Source organism: Ursus americanus, chromosome 1 (assembly GCF_024610735.1).
Source record: "Ursus americanus isolate L20-20 chromosome 1, mUrsAme1.1.p, whole genome shotgun sequence".
Lineage (NCBI taxonomy): Eukaryota > Metazoa > Chordata > Mammalia > Carnivora > Ursidae > Ursus > Ursus americanus.
In genome coordinates this window covers 32,413,959-32,436,613 of record NC_142127.1, presented here as the reverse complement: position 1 = coordinate 32,436,613, position 22,655 = coordinate 32,413,959, and the positions used below count along the sequence as shown (strand labels likewise).

The 22,655-nt window shown below is 40.5% G+C and overlaps 1 protein-coding gene across 20 annotated transcripts in view; it reads left to right on the top strand.

Moving 5' to 3' along the window:
• NEB (nebulin) overlaps positions 1-22,655 on the top strand; it is a 209,813-nt gene that overhangs the window by 177,088 nt on the left and 10,070 nt on the right. For 6 of the 20 annotated variants that reach the window (XM_087860771.1, XM_087860769.1, XM_087860724.1 and 3 more), the window contains 21 exons: positions 414-524; positions 763-864; positions 974-1,078; positions 3,094-3,204; positions 3,905-4,009; positions 4,549-4,653; positions 6,037-6,141; positions 7,531-7,641; positions 8,124-8,234; positions 8,782-8,895; positions 9,607-9,711; positions 12,674-12,778; positions 13,302-13,406; positions 14,055-14,147; positions 15,204-15,296; positions 16,727-16,819; positions 17,330-17,422; positions 18,406-18,498; positions 19,480-19,572; positions 21,277-21,369; positions 22,301-22,393. In XM_087860771.1, the coding sequence (XP_087716897.1) occupies positions 414-524; positions 763-864; positions 974-1,078; positions 3,094-3,204; positions 3,905-4,009; positions 4,549-4,653; positions 6,037-6,141; positions 7,531-7,641; positions 8,124-8,234; positions 8,782-8,895; positions 9,607-9,711; positions 12,674-12,778; positions 13,302-13,406; positions 14,055-14,147; positions 15,204-15,296; positions 16,727-16,819; positions 17,330-17,422; positions 18,406-18,498; positions 19,480-19,572; positions 21,277-21,369; positions 22,301-22,393 (2,139 nt within the window). The remainder of the gene's footprint in view (positions 1-413; positions 525-762; positions 865-973; positions 1,079-3,093; positions 3,205-3,904; positions 4,010-4,548; positions 4,654-6,036; positions 6,142-7,530; positions 7,642-8,123; positions 8,235-8,781; positions 8,896-9,606; positions 9,712-12,673; positions 12,779-13,301; positions 13,407-14,054; positions 14,148-15,203; positions 15,297-16,726; positions 16,820-17,329; positions 17,423-18,405; positions 18,499-19,479; positions 19,573-21,276; positions 21,370-22,300; positions 22,394-22,655) is intronic. The other 14 variants (XM_087860752.1, XM_087860734.1, XM_087860730.1 and 11 more) reach the window with 9 other exon arrangements.

Below are 22,655 nucleotides of genomic sequence, written 5' to 3'. Positions count from 1 at the left end.
CGACTGAGCCACCCAGGGGTCCAAACTGCTGAGCAACTTTGGAGAAGTAAAATCACTACTTTGTAACTCAGTAATCCCTGCCCACTATGTCCTTATCAATAATGCATTTATAATCTTGCTATTATATTTTTATGAGCCCAAATGGTTCCATATATTTTTTAAAGCTAGAAATGGGAAATGAAAGAGTTTAATTTGCTTGTAGTCAGTTCTCCCAAGATTGTCATGTGTGTCAAGTGTTGGGTCCCAGGACAGAAAGGACAAGGAAGAGCTAGAATATGGATCAGAGATCCAGGTTCCGGACTAATTGTAAACTGGGGAGCCATGGATTTTCCTGGAGATCTCACAGTTCTTCAGGTAAACCAGTTCTTTTCCCAGATTCCTCTGCTCATGTAAGTAATTCTGGCTCTATTTAGACAAATTACAAAAAGAAGTTCGTCAAGGAGAAAGGGAAATCCAACTACTCCATCATGCTGGAGCCCCCGGATGTGAAGCACGCTATGGAAGTGGCCAAGAAGCAGAGCAACGTAAGTTCCCCTGGCCGCACTCTCAGGGCTCCCGTTGAGCCAGTGGATCCCAAATTGGTGCATATTGGGCTAGTTCCATTGAGTGGTATTCCTAATTTCCTATCTGGTAGTTTAAAAAATATGGTAGTTTAAAAAATCGGTTTGGTTTTAATAAAACGGTTCCTTGTGCTTGATGAGGACTTTTTCAAAGACAGCATGTCTCCCACGTGAGTAAACATTTTTTTCTCTCCAAATGAAGGTCGCATACAAAAAAGACGCCAAAGAAAACCTGCATTACACCACGGTGGCTGACCGGCCCGACATCAAGAAGGCCACGCAGGCTGCCAAACAGGCCAGTGAGGTAAGCCTGTGGTGAAAATGTACCTGTTCCCCAGAGGTCACGGCCACCAAGCAATTCAAGGCACCCACCTCTTAGAATGTATTGCCCATCTTGGTTTTCTTTGATTCAGGTGGAGTACAGAGCCAAGCACCGCAAGGAAGGCAGCCATGGGTTAAGCATGCTCGGTCGCCCAGACATTGAAATGGCCAAGAAGGCAGCCAGGCTGAGCAGCCAGGTAACACAGACGGGGGAGTGGCAGCTCTCATGTGAAAAACCTTGCAGGAAGACATGATTCCCAGCATGGAAGGGCAGAAGTAGCCACAAGAGAGATCTGGGTCTTTGACAGCATTGCTGAGCTTCGATAAGTTAGATCGTAAAAGTCTACCAGGGGCCTTGTCTCTGGTTTGTCTCTAACATCTCCAGGCCTTTCTCATTCTCCACTTCTCCATTTATGAGGGTGTGTCTAGATGTTTGTGTGCTTAGTAGTCTTCATGGAACAAAAACATCAGCTTGTGAGGTCCTACTGGCACCTCTCCTCGGTAGTAAGATTACATCCCAAGGGTGGGATTCATACTTGAGTCATCTGTGGGAATTTAACAGGCAAGAGTCATGAAATTCGAACTTCTAAAACCCAACCAGATGCAGTCACCTTTACTCTTCCATTCAGCATCCATATATCGCATGACTGGGCTAAGAACTGGGGGGGTGAACAGATGTCATCAGTCCTTACGTCCATCGATAAATAATTACAATTTCGGGTGATGTGTAATCAAGGTATATCCAGGGTGCTGAGGGGAAATGTCTCGTTCTGTCGAATTTTCCCGTAAATCACCTTCTGTAGCCATTTTACCTAGGCATGACAACTCTCTTTCTTTCATTCAACTCAGTCACATTTATTGAGCAAGTCTACTCTGTCTTCCTACTCCAAGTGGCATGTTCTAGACGGAGGGGATGGGCCTGCACAGAAGTAAATCCTTCAACAAAGTTCTATAGCATTCTACACGTTCCAACACAAAATCAACAGAAAAGAGTGTAACTTGGTCAGTCCCCTGACCAAAGTTAAGAAAGCAGATGAGAAAAATGGAAAGAGATGTCGGCTTGCTGGTGTCAGTCCCTCATCCCTGATGAGTGCATTAGTTTTCTTCAAATGCCCCATCACAGAGGCATTGCAAGATGCAGCCCTGTGCCTTTGCTCTCTCTTTTGGCCTTTGAGGTATTCTTCCCAAGTATCAGCCGGGCAGTGAAGTCAGGATGGGGGAGGCCCCCACATCAGAAAGCCCCCGTGGGCCCAGGGCCACACTGAGAAGTTACAAACCCTGAGAAAAACCTTCCACAGAAAGTAATCCCAGATTCCTTCTCCACATTTGAGATTTCACATAGGATTAGAAATGCGAGCCTCTTGATTTTCAAAAATAACAAAGTCTTCAAAATTTCAACATCAAAATCATTTCTTTGTCTTTACCTTGATGTTGGCACAACCTTGGAAATTTTTTAAAAAACGTATTAAAATTTGGAACAGCTATTAGTAGAGTAAGCTGGTATTTATGCTTATTTTTTAAATTGAAGTTAGCCCTTTGTATATTCTTACTTTCATTTATCCTAAAAGTATACTTAATCTTATTTTTGTCATTACTATAAAACGTCTCACTCCTTCTAGCCTAAATCATATTGAAGGCCTTGCCCCCCCCACACTCTGTTCTTTTTTTACTCAGAAATTATGCCATTGTTTGCTAAGTTTTTAAAAATCAAAATGATTTGGCCAAAGTACTATTTTAAAATTACAAAAAATTCTCCTAATTTAACAGGTTCCTTATGTCTCACTCTTCTGAACCATATACAATCCCTCTTTGAACTCCTTACAGTAGACCTGAAATGCTTTTGGTTTCACTGGTTACTAGGGTCAGAGCTCCAAATCAAATTCATTAGGTCACTGAATGTAGCTTGAAGCCTTTAGCTTTTTTCCACTTACTTTTGCTCTGTATTAAAAAGAGGTGATTATCTTTCTTACTTCTGGATAATATAAAATGAACAAGGCAAATACTATAGCTCTCCGTCTTACCCTTGACTGCCTGTTGCCCCAACGCAACTATTGGTTGTGCTCTTTACTCTTAAAAGCGTCCTAATGCAGATAGTAAGTTATATGATCACTTTACATATAACACATTCTTCTGTATTTATAGTTCCTCCATTTCTTAGTTTTCGAATTAAGTGATGTTCGAAAATAATTTGGAATTTTGCATTTGCTATTAGGTTAAATACCGAGAAAATTTCAACAAAGAGAAGGGCAAAACACCGCAATTCAATCCAAAAGACAGCCAGCTCTACAAAGTCATGAAAGATGCTAACAATCTCGCAAGTGAGGTATGTTTGTTTGTTTAATTGTGGCAAAATATATAACATGAAATTTGTCATTTTTAACTGCCATTTTTTAACTGTATGATTGGGGGCACCTGGCTGGCTCAAAAGAGTGTACGACTGTTGATCTCAGCCTTGTAAGTTCAAGCGCCACGGGTGTAGAGATTGCTTAAAAAAATAAGTAAATAAATAAAATGTACAGTTGAGTGGCATTGATTACATTCACGGTGTTGTCTAGCTACAACCATTATCTCCGTCACCCCAAACAGTACAACCATTAAGCCATAACTCCATTCCTCTCTCCCCCCAGCCTCTGGTAACCTCTGTAATCTATTTTCTGTCCCTATGATTTGCCTACGAAAGAATCTTATATAAGTGGAATCATACAATATTTGCCCTTTTTCGTCTGGCTTACTCCGCTTAGCATCATGTTCTCAAGGTCCATGCATGTCATAACGTTTGTCAGAACTGCGTTTCTTCTAATGGCCAAGTCCTATCCCATTGTGTGTGTGCACCACATTTTACTTCTCCTTTTGTTGACGGACACTTGAGTTGTTTCCACTTTTTAGCTACTGTGAACGAGATGTGTGGATTTTCATCACCATCTCCAGAATTTGTTTCTGGATGGGATATCTTACCATGGCTTCCATTAGTACCGTCTTCCAGTTCCTATTTATGTGATTTCGTTTTCCCCCTTCACATGCAGGTGAAATATAAGGCCGACCTAAAGAAACTTCACAAGCCTGTGACTGACATGAAGGAATCTCTGATAATGAATCATGTGCTGAATACAAGCCACCTTGCCAGTTCTGTAAGCTCCGTCATTTGCTACAGACACAGCAGCTTTCGTGCATGTGCAGCTGAACTCCTTTGCTGAGCTCACATACATGTCCTTGTCTGCTCCCAGGACACTAGATTTATTAGAAAGCTCTTTTGTGTAACTGCATCCTTCCAAATTACAACACTAGTCTGTCAACTCTCCACGGATTGTGACACCTCTCAGAATGTAAAAAAGCTTTTATTCTTAGACTAAACATTTTATTTTCTAATTAAGCACTTCCCTCCTTCTAAGGACATCGAATCATGGTTTGGAATAGTTCCTTTCATTTTTCACTTTTCAAACCTCCTTTGAATACGCCGTATAACCTAAGCGTTGACCGTCTGTATTAACTGGGCAGGACTGGACGTGGGTCTTCCACCTTTGACGTGTTTTCGTAACCCCCCACTTAGTGTTTGCTGCTCTTAGTTTGGTCTTGACGAGGATGCTGTGTAAATGTCTAACCTAAAGAGGAAAAACAGAAATGCTGAGCAGCTTTTCCATCTGTGTGTCTCTTGCCCTCTTCCCCTCAGTACCAGTACAAGAAGAACTATGAGAAGAGTAAAGGCCACTACCACACAATTCCTGATAATCTGGAGCAGCTTCATCTCAAGGAGGCCACAGAGTTACAGAGTATAGTAAGTCAGTCAAGACTTTTCTCTCACGCACATTCAGCTGCAAGGTCAAACATGTCCATGAGTTCGCCTCAGAATGGTAGTTATAGTTTTAGTAACCGTTGCTGGAGGAAAAGGTCGAAAGATATAAGGGAGCTTGGAATTTAGCACCATTTTGAAACAAAATTTTATGCTATAAATAACAGCATCAACGTGTATTGGAGAAATAGTGCCTATACACACAATGTGTGTTATTCAGATCACTGACAGGGCCTGGAAACGTAAAGATGATGTTCTGAGGGAGACAAACCCCTTACAGTAACCCCAATGTGCCCTCATGGGTCTGCACCCCCACTTAGGAAACCTTGCAATGGTGACAGCCTTTGGAGGGTTTTTGAGCAGAAAAGTAACACGATTGGACCCACCGTTGAAGTATCTGTGGGTATTTAAGGAATTGAAAATTTGTGAAATAATTAAGATCCTCAAAAGAAAGCACTCAGAGAAGGAGTTTGCTATCACATGACTTCCTGTATCACAAATCCAGAATTATTTAGGACCCTGTTGGGCATAACTGAGAGGGCGAAATGATTAGAAGTGTCTTCATGTCATCTGTGAAGGAGCCTAGGCCTCCAGGTTTCTATTTTCAGCAAGAATGCTGAGAGTGAGCGTTGCATGAAGAGGCTGTGTGAACAAGGGCCTCTGCCTCTCTGACTTTCCATTCCCGAATATCTGCGGGCTGCCCCCACTCCTAATCACATGTCCGCATCCTCCTTTGGATTGGGCCAGTGTATTTGTAGTGATGAGGACATTGTGTTTGTAAAGTAGCACTGGGGCTCTTTTGAGAATGTCAGATTTATTAGTAAGTCAGTCGACATGTAAACTAGTTCTCATTTTTATATGAACTTATATTGGCTGCATTGAAAAAGTGACCAATTATGACCTATGACCAGTACAATAACTGTACTGACGTATAAAGAAAGTTGTATCGAGACCCCAGGTCTCTGATAAAAGTCCTCATGAAAGAAAAACTGGAGCTATTTCTTGGAAACATTGGCAGATGCTGTGGTTACAGTGTTCACATCTACACCTATCAGATCTTGGCCGACCTTCTCTGATGGGGGACTTGCCCCATGCATTTCCTTGTCTTGGCCTTTCTCTCAGCTGATCCTTCTGCAGTGAGTCTTTTGTTTCCTTGAATTGAACACAAATCCTGACTCTGCCTTGCCGACAGCAAGGGTGGTTTCTCCCAGGCAACAGCAAAAAGGTACTAGATCTGAAACACAAGAACCTGTTTTGAATGGCAATGAGCTGCCACCCATGTGGACTCATGTATGAATTAAAAAGAGATTGTCCCTACCCTTGTCTCTGGGAATTGACCAGAGGAGATCTAAGGCTTTTCGTCACTAGGTGAAATACAAAGAAAAGTATGAAAAGGAGCGAGGAAAGCCCATGCTGGACTTTGAAACACCAACGTACATCACTGCCAAAGAGTCTCAGCAAATGCAAAGTGGGGTAAGTCCTACAAAATGCACCACACAACAAACACACCATCAGGCTGTTAAAGACAAACTCTGCCCACACGTGTCTCCAGCCTTCTGTTATCCAAAAGTTGTGCCCGTGATGGAACTTTTTATCATGTGGTCACTAAAATGTTTCTGTCTCAGAAATCTTACGGTTCACTTGCACTAAATGTTCTGAACGGTAAATACTTAATATGTATGTTTTCTTTCAACTCTCATTTTCATAGCATTAGAACATAGCAAATTATTCTTAACTCTGAAACAAATTATATTGAATATAATATGAATTTTTCTTCGATAAATGAAAAGTTCCCTCTGCACAGACCCACCATTGGCTTTGGATTGCTCTTAATTGGAAGCCCCAGGCCAAACAGAAGAATAATGATCAAGATGTCTATCAAAACATCAGATGTCAAGATGCCATTTTTCCTAAAAAAATTTGTTTTTTCCTTTTTAACGAACAGAGAAGAGTGGCATCTTATTTTGAATTTTAGGAAGTCTGTGTTCATTGGGAAACAGACTTATTTTGGGCTTTTACGGCTCCCCCATGGGGCATAGCACCAACTGTAAGGACAGAGGGTTGATGAGGTAGCACTTTGCGGAGCTTTCTGTTGTGTAGACGGCCAAACAATCACAAGTGTAACATAGCCTCATACAGTTGGCAAATCTGGGTGAGGGGCTGTGGACGTTCCTTGTGCTAGTCTTGCAACTTTTCTGTAAATTTAAAATTCTATCAAAATTAGAAATTATAAAAATGGAACTCCAGCGTTTATTCCAAGTCTCCCGATGAGACAGCCTAGTCCTGGGATTGGAGAGGAGACGGGGGAGCTTGTGACTCTCTCAATGGAGGACAAAATCTTAGAATTTCTCTGTGTCTCATTGTCCACCTTATCTATGCAGAGATTAAAAATAATAAGTCTTGATTATGGAAAAGGCCAGATTTGCATTTCATGCCTTCAAGCTCTTCTTCCTCTGCGTTGTTATTTTCCCCTTACTTACTTTTAGTTCAGAACTAAAATCTTGTTGCCTCAGGAGAGATAACAGTGGGTTCAGAGTCTCGGCGGCACACGTGTCCTTCCGCTGTCCTTCCCTGCTGCAAGGCAGGCGGCCGGGCAGCCCCAGTTACAGTGTCGGACATATGAATGAGGAGCCCAAAAAAGGCTTCTCAAATTCTGAGTCTCTTTGAGGCTGTTTATTGTAGACAAAATATTTCCAGAACAGTCAGACACCTTTCAAATGTGTGACCTTCACAAAACTATAAACCAGTTAAGGGCTCATACACGAAAGGACAATGTTGTAATTTTTTCTTCTTCCTAGGTTTGAGAAATAAGTTGTAATAAAGATTCTGTTTTTAATTTGTGTTTCCTCCTACTCACATTAGAAAGAATATAGGAAAGAGTATGAAGAGTCCATTAAAGGCAGAAACCTGACAGGCCTGGAGGTCACGCCAGCTTTATTACATGTCAAATATGCAACCAAAATAGCCAGCGAGGTAGTGCCCACATGGTCTTTGCTTTCCCTCTTGATCCCAATAATTGCACTAATGACACTTGTCGGTGTGTTCCTCCTACCACTTTCATCACCATCTAACTTTTGTGGGTTTCAAGTTGGGTTCACATGTGTTTGCTATTACCACCTAATCTCTGTCTTTTTTTTTATGTAATCAACATTTTATTTTTTTTTAATTATGTTAGTCTCTTACGCACGTTAATTCTTCGCATTTTTTATTTGAATACCTAATAAAATGTGCTTACCTTAGCATCCTGTTAATGTCTAGATTCTTATTTGATATTTAATTTAACTGATGAAGCTTATAACGCTGCCTTTATCATATCTTTAATCACTAAACTGTAACTACTTAAAATTGGAAGGGGTTTTTCTTTGTCTTTGTTTGCTTGTTTGTTTTGGCTCTTCACCTAAGAGGAACGATCCAGGTTTTCTTGTCAGTGGTGTTGCTTTTATTTTGTGATATAGAAAGAATACAGGAAAGATCTAGAGGAGAGCATCCGTGGGAAGGGTCTCAGTGAAATGGAAGACACGCCCGACATGCTAAGGGCAAAGAACGCCACTCAAATCCTCAACGAGGTAGGCCCACAGCGTCCTCTCCTCCCTAGCCAAGTTACAGAAAAAAGAGAAGAGAGAGAAAGAGAGGGTTGACTTTCAAATTCCATATCCAACATGGTTATTAACTGTTAAGTGAAGTATATGTCAGTTTCCGATGAGCTGGTATTACAGCTTGTGTCCAGCGGCTGTCGTAATCTGTTACTTATCTAATGGTATCTGATTAACTACGGTCCATTTGGCGTGCTCATTTAAATTCAAACACTACACTGCAGTGTTAACACCTAAGTTCAGTACTAGTTACACAGCAAACCAGATTAAAAATGTCCTTTTTACTTTGCTTTTCTAAGTGGAGAATGCTAAAAGTGTTCAAAAGGAAGCCTTACTTGTGGACACGAGTAGAACAGTTTCCTAAAACAGGTTTCTGTGGCCCCCACTGCACCTGGCCACAGGAGATAGCCAAGGTGCACACGAGCGACCGAAGTGGTATAGCCTGTGGCTTTCCAGTCACTCTGTACATTGACTACCTAGCCGTGGAAGTTAGGTAACTCTTCTTTTAATGCTACCACAGAAAGAATATAAGAGAGACTTGGAGCTGGAAGTCAAAGGAAGAGGCCTGAATGCCATGGCCAATGAAACTCCCGACTTCATGAGGGCCAAGAATGCTACTGATATTGCCAGTCAGGTCAGTGTTACTATTCCATGTCAACCTAAGGGGGGAAAAAGTGATTACAAGGACACGGTGTTGTCCTTCTATTATCTTACTTGGTTGATTAACAGTCACATGTCTATAGTGGCATTTTTAAATATCTGCCTGATGGAATCCATTCTGATAGAAAGAGCAGAGACCCTATGTCAGGGCTTCTTTCCATCTGTGTTTCTGAGTCTATAGCCACAGAAGACATTCAGAGCAAAGGGTAGAAGTTGGGGAGCTTGAAGCTAGGACAGATTCGGACATCCTGGTCTTGTTTCTTCGTCAATACCCTCCCCCCCCATTTCGGCACCAAGAATTCCTTGCTTAGAACATTTTGGAAGTTCGTTCTTTTCTTAAATCACCTTAATTTAAAAGGTAGTTTTTAACATCCCACATTGTCTTTTGCTTATTTGTCTTGCTCCTAGCTCTTACATATGTAAACAATCTATACCTTACTATGTGTTGATTATCTCACTCCTTTCCCAGCCCCTGGGCATAGTAAGTCTTTCAACAACTAGGACTCAACCTTTCTGAATCTCACTCTTCCGGAGAAAGCTATAAACACAAAAGGAAAAAATATATGTTGAGTCTCAAATGAATGAATCCTTTTGGAAAAGAAACATTGACCACCTTGTAATCAAATGAAATCAACAAATATGCACACTGTAAACATTTACCCAAGTGTTGGGTGTTCCTTTGCAGATTAAGTATAAGCAATTAGCAGAAATGGAAAAAGCCAATTTCACTTCTGTGGTTGATACTCCTGAGATCATTCATGCCCAGCAAGTCAAGAACCTTTCAAGCCAGGTAAGGACATTCATTGCAATATCACTCATAGACCCCAATCGTGAAGTCTTTCCATTAATACCCAAGTAGGCTCCTTCAAATCACAGTATTGCCCAGTAAAAGAGAAGGGATTAATCTGTGATGCAAGTTTGAGTCAGAGGTGAGATTTCTGTATCAGAATTAAGATAGATCATATGAGGGAACTTTAAGGTACTGAAGAACTCTTACATGGTAACATCCATGTTAATGAATCAGTATTTTAACCTGTAAAATCTATAACGTGGACGTAAAAATGTATGTGTGACTGTGGAAGGAACAAAGTAGACAGTCCACATCTGGATTATCAGGCTCCTTAACCAGATTGACCTGTGTCATCCAGAGCAACCACGAGATCTCACCCTGCTTCCTCCGTGAGGGATAACTGGGCAATGAAGGAAAGCACGATGCCCTTCATACAGCGGAATGTACCCTTGTCTGTTTTGATCTGCAGTGATATCAGAGATCTGCAGTTTGTTTAAGCGGCTCCAAACTGTCTTTTAGGCAGTGAGTTATGACCCGCCCAGGCTGCGCTTTATAAAACCTGGGAGCGTAGTTTTCCTGGCCCCACCCTGGAATTTTGAAGCTAGTAAGCCTGATGTAGGCCCTGGAAATCTGTTTTTGTTTGTTTGCTTCTTTGTTTTTGTTTTTTTTAATCTTGACAGGTGATCTCTCAATGGCCAGTTGCGTCAGGGGAATCATGGATTTAAATCCTTCATTAGCAACGTATGATTTTATATCATAAAATTAGACATGAGAAAGTATCACCAGAGAATGGTTTATTTAAGAAATAGCTATATTCAAAGGAGAGAAATGAACATTTTTGGGGGGAGGGGGGTTGCGGAGCATCTTATTACCAAAATTATCTGGGTCCCAACTACCATGTTGTGTTCATTGAAGGAGGTCAACATTCTTGAGGCTGTGAGAGGCCTGCCAGCCATGTTACCTTGAGCCTTTTCCCATTGCTAATCTTTACGGAAAACCCCAGAGCAAAGGCCTGTTCGAAGAATTTAAGCCACTCACTCTGTTCTCTTGGAGCTTTCCCCAGCCTAGTTCCTCAAGGCCTAAGACATGGCCAGGCAGGTTTCTTCCTTTCCAGTTTAGATTAGTATTTACCTTTGAGTAGTGTAGTGGTGCTGGTGCTTTCTACAAAATTAATTCTTGGTTTACAGTGAAAATATGTATTTTATAACTTCTAAGCCTCATACTGAGGTTAATGCAAGCAGTGCAAACAGACCTAAAATTCAGGATAATATACTACATATTCCCTAATGCCTTTCCTCTCAGAACACCCCCAAGCTCCAAGTACAAGTTAACCACTCCTCTCATGACTAGCACTAGCACGGCAAACCAGTTAAGGCAGCTTTTGCTTAATCTTAAGAAAATAAAAGGAGAAGAAAAGAGAAGGAGGACTAGTCTTACCCTTTCTCAGGGCAGTGAGACCTGTTTGCCTTATATTTGCATAACTAGGAGGAGTCATCCAGGTGACTTTTTCCTGAACAAGGAAGGAGGTGAACTGCTCTTTCCTTCCAGAAATCTTTGTTTTAACTGGCTTCCAGTTCAAAATCTAGGCTAAAATCTCTTATTGGTTGAAAGGGCTTCTTTGTTGCCTTTGAGGAGATTAAATCTTTCGATGCATAAATGTAATTAATAATTTGTGTGTAATACCATTCAGATGAGATATAGAAAGAATAGTTTTATCCCCTTGCACAAGTAGCTAGCCTTTCCTCAGCCCTCTACACCCAAACTTCCCTGAAAAGTGGGAAAAACTGGAGCTAAATAAAGCTGGAGAGGAAAGTGAAAGGACTCAGCAACAAGCAACAGAAGAGAAATCTGGCCCTAAGGCAGAGTAACTGTTCTGCCGCGGAGATTCCTGGAAGTGAACCAGCTCAGTGGGGGGACTGAGGGCAGGTGTCAGGCGGGAGAGCAGACCTCTGTGCAGTCTTCAGCCAAACGCTAGGCAGTGTGGTGCATGAAAGGAGTGTCTCTCAATGGGATGGGGGCTCCAAATGTGGGACCATGATCAGGTGGAGGCTGGTGGCACGGGTGGTGAAAGAACTCACCTGAGGCAGAAGGAAGGAGGTAGAAGTTTACTGCGTACCCCTGGTGGTGGGGGGGGCAGGAGAGCAGAGAGGCAGTCTGCTGGGAGGTAGTGGGTGGGGGCTGCTTTTAAAGGGGGGAGGTAAGAGGGTATGGCGACGTATGGAATTCTCCGTTTGGTAACTGTGCCTCATTGTAGGTAATCCACTGGTCAGTTAGGGCTTATGGATATTTTGAGGTGGGTTGCCTCGTGGGCTTTTCTACTTTCCATCGCTCAAGGCTGTTTGCCTGCAAGGGGCCTCTGCGGGCAGGGGCAGGAAAGCCCAAGAACGATGCTGGCCGGTGCAGAGCCGTGGCCGGTCAGTGGGTCATAATGGTGGCCCCAGGTCTGTGGGAGCCTCCAGTGCCGCAGAATCAGAGCCACATTCCGCAGGTGCCTGCTGGTCCCGCCTGCGACCACACCTGTTCAGAGCTCAGCAAAAATCTCCTTGTCACCAGCCCAGGCCGGCTTTACAGAGGCCTGCTGATGGCTCTTAAGCCTCCGCTTTTCTCTCCCCGCCTGTTGTCTGGCTCCTCGCTAAATGGCTCCATCCAGTTCACAGTGGGCACCCATCGCCAGGAGCTGGTTGTGTGTCACCTTCCTCTGTGTGGACCAGCCAGCAAGGGCCTCCTGCTGCTGTCTTTGCCATGACAGTGGGTTTTATTCAATGCCCATGCTCAGCTCTCCCGGAAGGCAAATGCATGTCACTCACTGACCATGCATGCTTTAGACCTCCCCAACATCCATGAACAGTCCTAAAACTACAAAGGACTTTTCCTTCTGCTGAGCAGGATTGGCAGTTGTAGGGCCCATTGGCCCAGATCCCTGTGGAATTCACCATCCTTATTTCTTGGAATCTATTCTCAGAAAAAGTACAAGGAAGATGCAGAGAAATGCATGTCCTATTATGAGACTGTTTTGGACACCCCAGAGATACAGAGAGTCCGGGAGAACCAAAAGAACTTCAGCCTTGTAAGTTTGTATTGACTCTAAGACGCAGCCCCCTGATACCTGGGATAAGGTGGGCGCGGTGGTTGCCCCTGGGCGTACACAGTGGGCCTCCCCTCTGCCGTGGGGCTGTGGAGCAGCCCGACACAACTCCCACCTGGGGCCCAGGAAACATGTGCTCCGTGATATTCCCCAAATCATAGTGTGAAAGACCCACTGCTTCTTTGTTAGTGGCTTTTTGTCACGGTATGTGAACTATCTCCGTCTTCCATCGGTGGTGACATCTGTCTTTTCAAAATTAATTCAGGAAGGGACGCATTTTTTTTTTAAATCTAACTTGACACATCCATTTTTAGGGTTTTTAAATTTTTTTTTTTCAAAATTCTTATTAAAGAATTTCCCGTCAGCTATCAGACCATGATTGTTGTGGCATAGACATTCGGTTTTTGTTTTAGTTTGGATTTTACTTCCCTTACACAATAGAGATAGTTGAAACTATATTTTAAAATGTTGAAATCTTAACAAGATGTTTACTCTTTCTTCATAGCTCCAGTACCAATGTGACCTTAAAAACAGTAAAGGAAAAATTACAGTTGTTCAAGACACGCCAGAAATACTGCGTGTTAAAGAAAATCAAAAGAATTTCAGCTCGGTATATTTACTATTTTTTTCCATTGAATGCTAACCTAATAATTCCATTTTCCTCTTTAAAAATATGCCAGCCTCATGTTGATTCAGACAATTCACATCTAACCTCCCCAGTTAATACTAGCAGTTATTTGTTAAAATTTCCCATACTTTGCTCTAAAAACCTCACTCCAGAGACCATTTGAAATAACACGTTAAATCTGCTAACAAAGTAACTTCTCTTTCTTCTTAATTCTTTTAATCCCAGAGCAGTAACATGTGCTGTCTTGCTCCATGAGGATGGATTTCTTTTTGACATTGTGATTTCTTTTACTATCCTTCCCCAGAATAACTGACTTCCCACTTCTTTAATGGATTTTGTGTTTCGTATGGAAGGGGTCTTTTCAAATCAACATTTTTCTGGTTTTTCTCATCCTGTATTAATACAGTACAATAATCTTAAAAGAAATATCAAGATCTGGAAAGTTGTCTGTGTTGTACATTCGGCTGGAGTTACTGATGCTGACGTGGAAGACGTCAGATCCTCGAGCACACGGCTAAGAACATTCTCTAGTGTCTTTTGTTTTCACAGAAGCCGTATTTCCTAGTCTTCCGGGAATTGCTGGGCTTTCTTTTCTTCTGTGTAATGTTGTCCTGATTCTGAATGCCCCAGGTTTTATATAAAGAGGATGTCTCACCTGGAACGGCGATCGGAAAGACCCCTGAGATGAAGAGAGTGAAGGAAACACAGGACCACATTAGCTCGGTAAAGTTGCCCCCCACCCCCACCTGCAGCCCCCCACCCCCGCCTCCCTGCCCCAAGGACTCATCCGATACATTTCCTGCCTGCCTTTGATCATTTACTTTGAGGGCTGAGCTGTGCTCAATCAACTTTTGTCGCCAGAAGCCGCTGAAGCTGCTGAAGGAGGTGCCCGTGGTGAGGGCCCTCCCACAGTCAGTGCAGCGAGCGGGAGGGGAGGTTACCTGTGGGAAACCGAGAGGCTGGTGTCAGAGCAAACCCAGAGCTGGACAGTGGTTAAAGCTGTAAAACATTTTATGCAGGACTGTTGCAATAGGGGAAAGAGATCTCAGTATAGAACTGGGCTCAATTCCAAACATTGCAAGGAAAAGGATTTATAATCGGGGTGGGAGCAGGGTGGATAAGGAGGCAGGGGGAGGATAGAAGATCAGAGCAAATGTCAGGGGTAAGGGGGGTTCTGGCTGAACCTACCTAACATGAGTCTCGCTGGCAGTAGGCCAGGTTGACCAGACATTGCCTGGTGGGGCTGGTGGGTAAGAAATTTGGTCAGATATCATGGGTGAGGACATACCAAAGGTGGAGGGATTCTGGCTAAACGGACTTAGCGGGATTCTTGCTAAAATCAGGTGATACAAAGATAGAAGTCCAAAAGTCGAGGCCTAGTCGGGAAGAAGATTCAGAGGACCCTGGATGAAGTTTAGTCAAGGAGAGACTCCTTGTCACTTGTAAGAAAATAGAATATGTTAAAGTTGAAAATTCAGCCTTCCTGGATATTTGTTGTGAATGTGTCTGTCCTAGCCAAGCGAACTGTTGGGGATAGAAACATGAGTGCACGGGACAGGCAGAGGGCTACAGTCTGAGTATGGCCTCCGCCTCCTCCCCACCCCAAACAGACAGGCGAGAGACCAAGAGTCCTTGCCCGTGGCATGGTTCTCCAACCCAGTGTCGGAACGGAGCCCCGTGCACACTAAGTATAGAGTTCCTATTATTTAAATTGTGACTTTACAAACTGCAGGGCTACTAACCAAACATATGCACATGTTCCCGTTTTTATATCTGCAGGTGAAGTATAAGGAAGCCATTGGACAAGGAACTCCAATCCCTGACCTGCCTGAAGTAAAACGAGTCAAGGAGACACAGAAGCACATTAGCTCGGTAATGGCCCGTGTGCTCAGCATGCATTTGTGCAACCAGCCACCTCCCAATAGCCCCCTGGCTCTCTGTCATCCCTCCTTCCCAGGCCTTGGGAATGGTGTGAACCTCCCTCCTCCCTAGATAAGAAACCTCTGTCTTCACACCATCAGGGAGCAGAAGGGACTTGGCTTCTTGATTAATGATCATGCCTGCAGTTTCTAGAGTAAAATGTGCCAACAGTAGTAATAAGGTTAGCGGAATGATCTCCAGTTAAAAGATATAAACATAGAGAAACACAAAATATTATATATTATATATATTATCATATCTTAGATAATTGGTATATACATTTTAATTTTATATAATGTACATAATTATATATGATATACATATACAGAACTTATATTCTGGCTTCCTTGTGGTACAAATTTCATTTAGAGTTTTGTGTCCACAAATCAAGAAAACTCCTTTAGTCACTTTTGATGGCAACTTCCTTTCTTTCTCGGATTTTGGGGTTTTTTTTCTGTTATCCGTGATTGGTTCTGCTGCCTTGCTGGGTAAAGAAACACAACTTTGTACTAAAACAGTAGATTTTTAAAGATCCCTAAAAGTTTCGCAGCAAAACAAAGATATCACCATCAGTTTGTCAGTGATTTTGGGAATTAATCTGTGACTTAAACCCCCTGCGTTGTTCATGGTGCTCCCACCCCCTGCTCAAGTACACCATTAAATCCATTTATTTAAAAAGCATTCATTCATTCCTTTAGGCTGATGATTCTTAACATTAAAAGGGAAGAAGGAAAAGAAGGGGCCAGAGGTTCAGGAGGTTCTTTACTCTCTTCATTAAAATGTATAGACCTTTGATACAACCCCTAATAAAATAGGGACCTTCCCTCAGTTTGAAAAACACTAGTTTACATGATCCAACAACCATCAGTAGAAATTTCAAGGAAAGATGCTCTTTCTGAAAAATATACTTTTAAGTCTCCTCATATATTAAGAGTACCTACGGACTAGGGTACCCCTAGGAATTTTCAGTAGAAAATACAAAACAAAATTCCCAACCCTGAAGGAATAGAGTATCACATGATTAGAAAATTTTAAACCAAGTAACCTATTTATTAAAAACAAGTCTACTGTGGAGCTACTAATACTAAATGTTATGAAATGGTTAGATTTTTCTCATTGTTGAATGTATTACTTTTGAATGCATTTTAGGAATGGTCTAAGTGTTGACCATAGAAAGTGCATAATTTAGTACCAAGTGTTCAAGGGTAGTGAGGTTACTTTTGAAGAGAGAACATAAATATTTGTGGAATTTCTTCTCATTCTTCCCTCAGTGTCCTACTTGAAAGCTAGATTGTCTTTAGGAGTTTCCACCACAGATGCAGCTGTAATCCAAGACGGTCTGGTCATTTCCCCTTTTTGGCTATTCTCATTATTTTCTACAGGTTATGTACAAAGAAAACTTGGGAACAGGCATTCCAACCCCTGTCACTCCAGAGATTGAGAGAGTCAAACGCAATCAAGAGAACTTTAGCTCGGTATTTACAAATTTATCAAATAAGAAACTCTGTTTCCCCACTTAACTCTACTAGGATAACCCATTATCCTTTTTTAAAAAGTAACCTCTTAACAATCCTGTGTGTGTGTGTGTGTGTGTGTGCGTGCGTTGGGGGGGTGTTATTATCTGACCAAAACCATCTGGACTTATAGAGTGACTTGCTTTTCTGGTGGTACTTTAACATTTTTAGCAACTGACAAGTGTGAACGCTTAGATCTGAAATACTGTAAGTAGAATTAACAGAAGATCCCTCATCATTGTACTCATTTCCTATAACTCAATGCTTTGTGTTGTACTTTTTTATCCCCAGAATTAGCATGGTAGAATTCATCATTAAAGTTGTGAAGAAAAAGTAAACACATTATCCTTACTAAATATTACTCACTAAAAGACTCCCTCTTCACACAAACTACCTGCCCCTAATTTTCTCCCTTCCTTAATCTTTGTGCCTGTTTTGAATGTCTTCTGGGTACTTTCTTGTATCTCACAGGTTTTGTACAAAGAAAATTTGGGGAAAGGAACCCCAACACCTATCACTCCAGAGATGGAGAGAGTCAAACGCAATCAAGAGAACTTTAGCTCGGTATTTCTTAGGGGGCAAAAATAAAATCCCTTAATTCTTATTTAAAATAATATTTTTAACATGTTACAAACATATGATTTTTCTTCCTGTAAAATTACTAAATTCATATAATGAAAGTAATGATACCAAATATTACCTCAGTTTTCAACCCAAATCTAATTTAGTATTTACTTGAGTTCTGGTGTGAAATTTTAACTGTGTTTTCCCTAAAACATAACGACAGATCCCTTTCCTTAAAAACCCATAATATTCAGTGTTTTTTCCCCCCCTTAAACCCTCCTTTTAATAACAACAGGTGTTTCTAACTGGTGTGACACAAGTCAACAGTAAAAGTCTAACATCCCTTCAAAAGGTCAATGTTAACTAGAATTTTCTTTGTGTTTACTCTGGCTCTGTTTGATGTATTTTTTGTGTTTGTAGCTTTTTGTAAAAGAATGTGATTCTTAAATATTTTCATTCAAGAGATGGCAGAGCAATTTACCATGAAGTCAGAAATGTGGCTCAGCTATTTTTTGTATGCCGTGTAAGCTATAGATGAGCTTCCTTTGGAATAGTTTAAGCATCACTGAAAGCTAATATTTATTTAGCTTTTAATATCTATTAACATTTATTTTATCCCCCAAACCTCTCTTTCTCTGGTTCCCTAATTAGGGTTTCCAACAACTCATTATGGATATTAATTGCAATTAACTTGAACACTGTTTGCTAAGGCCTCATCCTCTGTCTCCGAGAGAGGTCACCTGTATTAGTGTAAGTGACTCCTGCCGGTAGCCTGGCAGCTGTGCGTTTATTAATGCCACTCAGAGACAGCGCACTGGGTGGGACTGAACTTCTAAGGTGGTCAGTTGTTCTATTTCTTGAAGTTGTTTAGGCCTATTTTATGCCATTATGAAAACAAAAAATACTTTCAGGGACTGTTTTGAAGATCAAGTTACCTAAAAGATGGGTCAAAGCTGATGCGATCGTTGGTTTTGTGCACACAGATTTTGTACAAAGAGAACTTGAGCAAGGGGACCCCCATTCCCGTGACTCCTGAGATGGAGCGAGTCAAACGCAATCAAGAGAACTTTAGCTCGGTATTTCTTAGGGGGCAAAAATAAAATCCCTTAATTCATATTTAAAATAATATTTTTAACATGTTACAAACATATGATTTTTCTTCCTGTAAAATTACTAAATTCATATAATGAAAGTAATGATACCAAATATTACCTCAGTTTTCAACCCAAATCTAATTTAGTATTTACTTGAGTTCTGGTGTGAAATTTTAACTGTTTTCCCTAGAACATAACGACAGATCCCTTTCCTTAAAAACCCATAATATTCAGTGTTTCCCCCCCCCCTTAAACCCTCCTTTTAATAACAACAGGTGTTTCTAACTGGTGTGACACAAGTCAACAGTAAAAGTCTAACATCCCTTCAAAAGGTCAATGTTAACTAGAATTTTCTTTGTGTTTACTCTGGCTCTGTTTGATGTATTTTTTGTGTTTGTAGCTTTTTGTAAAAGAATGTGATTCTTAAATATTTTCATTCAAGAGATGGCAGAGCAATTTACCATGAAGTCAGAAATGTGGCTCAGCTATTTTTTGTATGTCGTGTAAGCTATAGATGAGCTTCCTTTGGAATAGTTTAAGCATCACTGAAAGCTAATATTTATTTAGCTTTTAATATCTATTAACATTTATTTTATCCCCCAAACCTCTCTTTCTCTGGTTCCCTAATTAGGGTTTCCAACAACTCATTATGGATATTAATTGCAATTAACTTGAACACTGTTTGCTAAGGCCTCATCCTCTGTCTCCGAGAGAGGTCACCTGTATTAGTGTAAGTGACTCCTGCCAGTAGCCTGGCAGCTGTGCGTTTATTAATGCCACTCAGAGACAGCGCACTGGGCGGGACTGAACTTCTAAGGTGGTCAGTTGTTCTATTTCTTGAAGTTGTTTAGGCCTATTTTATGCCATTATGAAAACAAAAAATACTTTCAGGGACTGTTTTGAAGATCAAGTTACCTAAAAGATGGGTCAAAGCTGATGTGATTGTTGGTTTTGTGCACACAGATTTTGTACAAAGAGAACTTGAGCAAGGGGACCCCCATTCCCGTGACTCCTGAGATGGAGCGAGTCAAACGCAATCAAGAGAACTTTAGCTCGGTATTCAGGAGAAAGCTCCTTTAATTCAAAATATAAAAAATAATCATTTTCTAAAAAACAAACTTCTATTAGTTCCTTTAAAATAATCAATTTAACATTTTTAAAATTTCATAAACTGAAGTCTGTTTTCCACGTCTTTTACTTACCATTTGATTCTAACATTTTATACATTCCATAATAGTCCCTTAAAACTTTTAATTGGTTCCTTTCCTTCTCTTTTCAACTTTTATGTTGCTGCTGGGACTTTTGAAGTTCATTGATGTCCAAAAAACCCAAACGCTATAGCTATCATTTGCTCGAGACTCTTTATTTAAGATGCTTCTGAGTTAGCGTTGCTCAAAGACACAGTACTTGAGGCCACATGTAGAAATAGTGGCTCTTGTTTGGGAACGGTGGTTGCCTTAACCTAGGCCCTAGCTGGATAAAGACAGGACAGAAAAAGAAAGCTCAGTGTCAGAACCCAAAGCAGCCTTATCTTGATACTTGTGCTAATAAACAAGCCATTCCATGACTAGAAATCCTTCTGATTTCTTTTAAATACACAAATCAGATCATAAATTTATATTTAATGCTTTTTATTTCATTAATATTGCAGAAAAATTCTAGAATAGTCTGTGAAACTTCTGTATAAGGATCTTAAGAGTTATTTGCCTGAGATAGAAAATCAAATGTTAATAGGAAAATTTAGCTGGAATTTTTTTTTGGGGGGGGGGAAGGGTAGAACAGGTTTGATCCAAAATGGTTTTTAATTGTGAGTTCAAATACTTTGAAAAAGTTTGATTTTTCATAATTAGATCAGTAACTTTCTTTGGTCCCACTGTCTTTTGTTTTCCCTTAATTACTATTCACTAACAACCTTTCAACTTTGTTAAATTGTCAATGTAAATTAATATCACTTTTTGGAATGTTCACTGTTTTCCCTGTGGGATGATGATGGTGGTGGTGGTGGTGGTGGTGGTGGTGGTGGTGGTGGTGATTTCTTCTTTTGGAAGAATTAAGGTATGCATTAATTTTCAAAATTGTATTTTAATTATTCTAAATTAGAGTAAGTATATTGTTATTTAGATCTGAGATCTTAATGATCCCAATGATCCTGGACAATTGTTTTTTTCCTAAGTAACCACTTGTATTCATTGTTACACAAATTTCATTTAGGCAAAATTGTCCAGTGGTACACAGAGTTTTTAAGATTCTATGGGAAATAAATAGTACTGTGTATTAAAACATTAACTTCCAGACTTGGCCACCTCCACAACTTGAGTTTACTCAACAAAGACCAGTTTTGCTATACTGCATAGATTTGGCCTGGGGTTTTAAATACCTGTTATTCTGCAAAACAGATGTTCTATGGAGGAAAAATAAGTATTTGCCAATCTAATTAAAAGATAATTTTTCTATTGTACACTAAGCACTTTAGTGCTCTTATAAAATTATTTGTAATTTTTTCCTTAATTCCCAACACAGAAAACAAACCTTCAATATAACATGAGTTAATAGTGAGGTGAATATCAGATACACTGGCACTGTACTTAAGGCAATAGAGCTTATTCTCCTCCCGATTTGTGTTTGAAGAGACAGGTCGACTTGGTGAATTTGTCTTTTCTGTTTGATGTCTGTAGTCTCATACTAGGGGCCCTACAGGATAGATGAAAGGGCTGTTTTGACTGCTCTTGTTTTTTCTGGATGCTTTCTTGTGTTGTACAGGTGTTGTATAAAGAAAACCTCGGGAAAGGGATCCCAATTCCCATCACTCCAGAGATGGAGAGAGTCAAACACAATCAAGAAAACTTTAGTTCGGTATTTAAAAGAAAAAAAAAATCCCTTTAACTATTTTTAAACCAAAAATTAATGGCTATATTTTAAATCTAATCAGCTTATCCCAATAAAAACTCTGACATGTCTTGTTCACAACTTAATGCTGCCATCTCCTGTGACTCCGTTTCCCCATTTTGGTTAAACATTAATACCATCATTTGACTTTAAAAAGAGAAAAGTGTTCAGTATATATCCTAGCCTTTAAAAACATAACCTCAGTGTCTAAGCACCCACATTTATCCTGCTTTGGCAAATTTGATCTGGACGTAAAGCTTACAAACATGTATTGAGCGAAGATCGGAGTACTGGCCTCACTTCCTGTTCTAACCTTCTCTGTCCCTACTGGTATTCGTATAGATACTGTCAAGTTTCTTTTTTTAGCATTTTGTCATTGCTCTCCATTTGCTTTAAAAATAGTTAATTCTTCCCAATATGTTCACCCAAACTAAATACTTGGACTTCTTTTGAAAGTCAACAAAAGAAGGTTTGTGCACATGTATCTTTATATATACAATGTTTATAAAAACCCAAATATCCTTATGTGGTTTATTAATAACATTTCCAAACCAAAAATAACTTCCTTGGTTCTCCTTTTGTCTCTTACTTTCTCTTCCTCATAACAAACTGGCAGGGACTAATTGTTCCTTTTCATGGTGCACTGTTGCTCGGCGCTGCAGAGATTAATTCAAACAACAAAAGTAACAAAACTTTCCTTTCCTGTCTCTTAGTTTTCTGCCGCTCTTTCCTGCATTCCCTTACTTATGACTTTATGCTCCTACAGGTTGGATTAGAAACTTCTGGTATTTCCCTTCCGCTTACCTATTCTCTTCCTCTTTGCCCTTCTTCTCCCCACTTCTCCACAAAAGGGGAAAGTGGTTGATCGTTCTTTTTGTTCTGGATGCTTATCATACAGGTGCTATACAAGGAAAACCTGGGGACAGGAATTCCAATCTCCATCACTCCTGAGATGCAGAGAGTCAAACACAATCAAGAAAACCTTAGCTCGGTATTTTGGAAAGAAAGGGAAAAGAAGATGCCACTTAACCTCATAATTATATAACACTTAACATTTATTCGTTTTTAAAACCCACTACCCTTCGTTTCTAATATATCTCACTTAGCAAAAGGACAATACTTTCTGCATTTTTATGTTACTACTATGGATTCAACTTTTTAGAACATTTTAGTTCTGATATTGATTCCATTTGGTATTTTTAAATATATTTTTTAAATTTGCTTGGATAACAACAAAACTGAGTTCTAACATC